We start from the raw sequence: 6,351 nt of genomic DNA, 5'->3' as shown, positions 1-6,351 counted from the left end.
CATAAACCAATAAGAAAAGATAGCAATACCTCCATCCCAAGCCTTATGAGCTTTGAATATGTCTTAATCTATAATAGAATGTGTCTTAATCTATAATGCATTTACACTAGAAATCTCACATGATTTAGAATTTTATTTAATATCAAATATTACGTGTAACTCTTGTTGAGTTAATAGAAAAGTTTGTATGTATATTTCAGGGACTATGAAAGGGATCTATATTAGTTATGCATTCAGAAATTAAGTATGTATATATGTGTGTGTGTGTATATATTTGATTCAATTGATCCAATTAAATGATTTGTCTAAGTTTTAGCGTCAACTCATTAGGTGAATGGTTGAGTCATCAAGTTTTCAATTAAAGAGGGATCCGTTTTGAGGTTCAAGAACAATGCTAATTGTTTTCAAATATAAAACATCCATTATTATTATTATTATTATTTAAAATGATGTCTTATGTATATTCACAATCCAGTTTAAGCCTCCTGGGTTAGAGGTTTGGGGGCCAACTAGCCAAACATAACTCTATTAAAACAGAAGAAAATCTCAGTACTATTCTGGATGAATTGACAATAATCTTCTTGTGATGAATTACAATTTGCGTAATTCGGTGCATGAAAAGCATTTAACAAAAATATTAATTTAATATTTTTTAGGTAAAAAATAATTAAAAAAAAAAACAGATTGAATGACAAAAACAAGGGTTATACATGCAAATTAACCATGTCCTCTACCATACCATATCGTCTAAAAGGAAACACACAAATCACAAAGATTAATTAAAGACATAGAAGTCATAAATCAATGTGTTTTTCTTGTCACCATCACACTGATTACAGACTGCTTGATGCCTTGTCAACAGCAAAAGACACCCACATAAATATAATCATATGATCTTACCAGGACATGCCACTAGTTACCAATCAAGAAAATCATTATATATATATTATATAAAAGAAAAAACATCAAAATGGCCGGCCTCCTTGTAACACAGCTCATGCTTCTTCATAGGAAGACTTCGTCAATTACAACCTTAACTTGTACCCTTTGCTTTCTCCAAAACTCTTGATTTCCTAGTCTGATACCCTCTTAACCATTTCCCACCCTCTCTTTTTTGTTCAATATTTGATGCTTGAAAGAAAACTACACACATCTTCATTATGGCTCATAAGGTAGCTTGTTGGCACCTCATGATGCTGCTGCTATTTTACTTTTTGGTCACGGCGAGCCATTTTTTTGTGACATCACACGGTGCAACTGATGCTGAAATCCTTGTCAACTTCAAGAACTCCTTGTCTACAAACTCCTTGCTCTACGATTGGAATGTGTCAGGCATTCCTCCGTGCACCGGTGGCACTGACAATTGGGTTGGTTTGCGTTGCAACAATGATAGCACGATCGATAAGTTGTTGCTTGAGAATATGGGCTTAAAGGGTACCATTGACATAGACATCTTGATGCAATTGCCAACGTTGAGAACGTTAAGCTTCATGAATAATAGCTTTGAGGGTCCAATGCCTGAAGTGAAAAAACTTAGTTCCTTGAGAAACTTGTATTTGTCCAACAACAATTTCTCAGGAAAAATGGACAAGGATGCATTTGACGGAATGAGTTCGTTGAAGGAAGTTTATTTGGCACATAATGAGTTTACTGGTGAAATTCCTACATCACTTGTTTTGGTGCAGAAGCTAACAAAGTTGAGCCTTGAAGGGAATCAATTTGATGGGAACTTGCCTGATTTCCCTCAAGAAAACTTGACTGTGTTTAATGCTGCAGGTAACAATTTCAAGGGTCAGATACCTACCAGCCTTGCTGAATTCAGTGCAAGCTCCTTTGCAGGTTAATTCCTATAGCAACTCTATGCTTTTCAATTTCAATCCAATATTCACCTTTTTTCTTGTTCTCATAAATATACATTGGATGCAACTGGAAATCCATTTCTGTGTTTTCCCTTGATAATTATGTGAAAACTGGTCTAATAATTTTGATGGATTTGTATGTGGTAAGCACGTTGTTGATCCGATTCTTGTTGTAGAAGTCAAATTATGGGCTGTAAAAAGAATCTCTTCAGAAACATTATGGCTGTTGCAATATTTAAGGCATTCATTTGTGTATGCATGATGCAGGGAATCAAGGTTTATGTGGAAAGCCACTGACTGTATGCAAATCATCCAGGAAAAAGACCGTCGTAATTATTGCAGTCGTTGTTGTATCTGTGTTCGCATTATCTGCTATTGTTGTCTTTGCCTGCATCCGCAGCCGCCAAAACAAAACACTCAAATTTAAGGATACCAAAAAGAAATTTGGTGATGATAAAAAGGAAGCTCAATCACCAGATCAGTTTGGTGATGGTAAAATGGGTGATAGTGGGCAGTTACATTTCGTAAGATATGATAGGGATAGATTTGATTTGCAAGACCTCCTCAGGGCCTCTGCTGAGGTCCTGGGCAGTGGTACTTTTGGGTCATCTTATAAGGCAGTTCTTTTAGACGGGCCTGCTATGGTTGTGAAGAGGTTTAGGCATATAAGTAATGGAGGTAAGGAAGGATTTCATGAGCACATGAGAAAGTTAGGAACATTGTCACACCCTAACTTGCTCCCTCTAGTGGCATACTACTACAGAAAAGAAGAAAAGCTTTTGGTCTCTGACTTCGTTGAAAATGGCAGCTTGGCTTCTCATCTTCATGGTAACTAAGCCTCTCTCTAACACTTTACATATACTAAAGGGAATTGTATTAAGAAATTGTCATCCACGCACATGTTTGTGCTTTTACTACGAGGGACAGACATGATTGCCTTAGCGTGTGGATGATTGTTTTTTTATCACATTTATAATACAAGAAATAGAAGGAAAGAGTGCTAATATTGTTTATCAAGACTGATTTGTTGATTTTATCGATTTATCTTCAGGTAAGCGTTCCCCGGGAAAACCATGGATTGAATGGCCAACTCGGCTGAGGATCGTCAAAGGAGTTGCCAAGGGGTTGGCCTATCTCTACAAGGAGTTTCCAACACTAGCTTTGCCTCATGGTCACCTAAAATCCTCCAACGTTCTTCTAGATGATACATTCGAGCCCCTCTTGACAGATTATGCCCTAGTTCCTGTGGTTAATAAAGACCATTCTCAACAAGTTATGGTTGCCTACAAGTCGCCTGAATGCTCTCAATCCGTCCGAATAGGAAGACTGATGTGTGGAGTCTTGGTATACTAATTCTGGAAACCTTGACAGGCAAGTTCCCTGAAAATTATCTAACGCAAGGAAAGGGTGGTGATGCAGATTTGGCAACTTGGGTTAACTCAGTTGTTAGAGAAGAGTGGACAGGAGAGGTATTTGATATGGATATGATGAGGACCAAGAATTGCGAGGGTGAGATGCTAAAGCTGTTGAAAATTGGGATGTGCTGCTGTGAATGGAATTTGGAAAGGAGGTGGGATTTGAAGGTGGCTGTAGCCAAAATTGAGGAATTGAAGGAGAGAGACAATGACAATGATGAGTTCAGTAATTCCTATGCAAGTGAAGGTGAAGTCTATTCTTTTAGAGCAGTGACTGATGATGATTTGTCCTTCTCAGTCAATGGTTGAATTGAATGAATAAAGTTAGCTCTCTTGCTGCTGCTATTTTCCCCAAAGTCTGCATTGGAACAAGGGTTGGAGTAGCTACATAAGATGAATCGATATTGTTTGTTGCAAGTGTCTATTTATTTTGACTTGATTCATAACTGTTTATGTAATGTTACTGATTGAGTCACATATCAGTTGTTTATGCTCTCTGTTTCTTCTCCCTCTCTCTTTTCCCCCTAATCTTGCTACTATATGATGGTGTAAGAAAATCTTTTGATGTTTTTGACAAAATTTGAGAGGAGAAGACAAGATAATAACTGTTCAAATAATAAATTTGGTTAGTGAAAGAATTAAAGAAACTAACAATGGACGTTGACAGAAAATGAAGAAAAACTATATTCTCTGCATACTATTTTATTTACAGTGTGCATATATATATGCGTACAATCTTAAAGATAGGATAAGTGCAAGTATTTGAATTTTGAAACTATAACAGATTTGAAACTATAACAGATTATCTTTATTCATCTTCTTCTGATCTTCATCTGATCTTTCTCCCATGCTTGATTCTGCTCCTGATTTTGTTGACGTTGCTATGCTATTCAATACTCTAACACCCCCCCTCAAACTGTGGGGAAGAAGACAGACACACAGTTTGTCTCTGAGAAAACAAAAACGATTTGCAGTATGACTTTTTGTAAAGACATCAGCGATTTGATCTTGGGTGGAGGTATGCAGAATTTGAACATCATGATTAACCACCTTCTCCCTGATGAAATGGTAGTCAATTTCAATGTGTTTGGTGCGTGAATGAAAGACAGGATTAGAAGCTAATGCAATAGCACTGACATTGTCACACCATAAGCTTGGAGCAGTAGATAACGTGATATGCAATTCTCGAAGAAGCATGCGAAGCCAGTACAATTCAGCTGTAGTATGAGTCATGCTTCTATATTCAGCCTCTGTGCTAGATCGAGAGACAACACTCTGCTTTTTGCTGGACCAAGATATAAGATTAGAGCCAAGAAACACACCATAACCGGTGGTGCTCCGCCTGTCATCAGGATTGCCTGCCCAATCAGAGTCACAGAAGGCATGCATTGTGATTGGTCCTGGAGTGTAAAGAAGCCCAAACTCGACAGTACCTTTAAGATAGTGCAAGACACGCTTAACAGCTACCCAGTGAAGTTCACGTGGAGAGTGCATAAACTGGCATAACTGGTTTACTGAGTAGGAAATATCCGGTCGTGTGATTGTGCAGTATTGAAGAGCCCCTACAACTCGCCGATATTCAGTTGGATTTTCTAACAGTTCACCAGCAGTAGATGAGAGTTTTAAGCCAGAAAATGATGGACAACGAAGAGGCCTTGCACCAAGCATATAGGTACTGTTGAGCAAATCAGTGATATACTTTGTCTGTCGCAGATGTAAACCAGCTTGGTTCCTAATGGCTTCAACACCAAGAAAGAAGCTTAATTCCCCCAGGTCTTTAATGGGAAACACGGTCTGTAGTTGATCAATAAAAGAATGAATTGCTTGATTGTCAGATCCTGTGATTATGATATCATCAACATATACTAACACAAAAACACATAAATCGTCAGAATTATATGTAAACAGTGAATAGTCCATCTTGGATTCTGAAAAACCAAAGTCAATCAGCTGCTGTGAGAGGCGTTTAAACCAAGCTCGAGGAGCTTGTTTGAGGCCATAAATGGACTTGTGTAGATAGCATACATGATCAGGAAAGATGTGATCTTCATAACCTTTCGGCTGTTCCATGTACACTACTTCATCGAGTATACCATGCAGAAAGGCATTGGAAACATCCAATTGCCGAATATTCCATTTGAATGAGACTGCAAGAGAGAGGATTAATCTAATGGTTGTAGGCTTTACTACTGGCGAAAAAGTATCAAAGTAATCAATACCAGGAATTTGTTCAAATCCTTTGGCTACAAGTCTTGCTTTGTAGCGATCAATACTGCCATCAGGATGTCTTTTTAGCTTATACACCCATTTATTTCTAACAACATGTGTATGTGAAGGTCTAGGACAGAGAGACCATGTGTTATTTGCCAGTAACGCATCAAATTCACGTCCCATTGCTGCTTTCCAATGTGGGTTGGATACTGCCTTTGTGAAACAAGTAGGTTCAGATTCAATGACTATACTAGATAAAACACGTAGAGGATGTCGGGTAGAATAAAAAGTTTTAAAACCAGGGAACTCTTTAGGCTTAAGGCTACCCGTTTGAGATCTGGTAACCATCTGTCTAGGTAGTTCAGAAGACATTGCAGGAGAAGAAACAGGATCAGCTAAGGACACAGGGGCGGTAGGAGAAGGCAATATTGGAGAAGACAGGACAGGGGATATGGCAGGACAAAAACTAGAATCAGATAATGACACATGTTCGGTGGAATAAGGTGTAGGAATTGGAGTTGCAATTGTGGAAGGTGATAAGGATGGACCTGCAGTAGAAGGAGGACTTTCGATTGCAATAGAATTGGAAATTATAACTGGTGGAGTAGAATTGAAATGCTGAGCATGAGAAATTAAAGGAATTAATTTGGAAGGAAGAGTAATACCTGGCGACTGGTTGCTCGTAGGAGTGGCAGAAGAATGACTTTTATCCAAGTGAGGGAAAGTGTCTTCATCAAAAACAACATGCCTGGAAATAAACACCCTGCCTGTAGCAAAATCTAAACACCGATAACCTTTTTGCTGACTGGAATATCCTAAGAAAATACATTGTTTGCTTCTAAAAGCTAACTTATGTTTTTCATATG

General features: G+C 38.1%; 1 protein-coding gene across 1 annotated transcript; it reads left to right on the top strand.

Moving 5' to 3' along the window:
- The first annotated feature begins 1,045 nt into the window (after positions 1-1,045).
- LOC118059466 (probable LRR receptor-like serine/threonine-protein kinase At4g31250) lies at positions 1,046-3,789 on the top strand. Its single transcript, XM_073406066.1, is given in 4 exon segments — positions 1,046-1,839; positions 2,127-2,687; positions 2,911-3,165; positions 3,168-3,789. Coding segments are annotated over 4 exon segments (1,911 nt in total). The 5' UTR covers positions 1,046-1,160; the 3' UTR covers positions 3,584-3,789.
- Positions 3,790-6,351: the final 2,562 nt, after the last annotated feature.

This window comes from Populus alba, chromosome 18, assembly GCF_005239225.2.
Source record: "Populus alba chromosome 18, ASM523922v2, whole genome shotgun sequence".
Taxonomy (NCBI): Eukaryota; Viridiplantae; Streptophyta; class Magnoliopsida; order Malpighiales; family Salicaceae; genus Populus; species Populus alba.
Note: the sequence above shows the minus strand (reverse complement) of the source record. Positions and strands in the feature narration are given on the sequence as shown.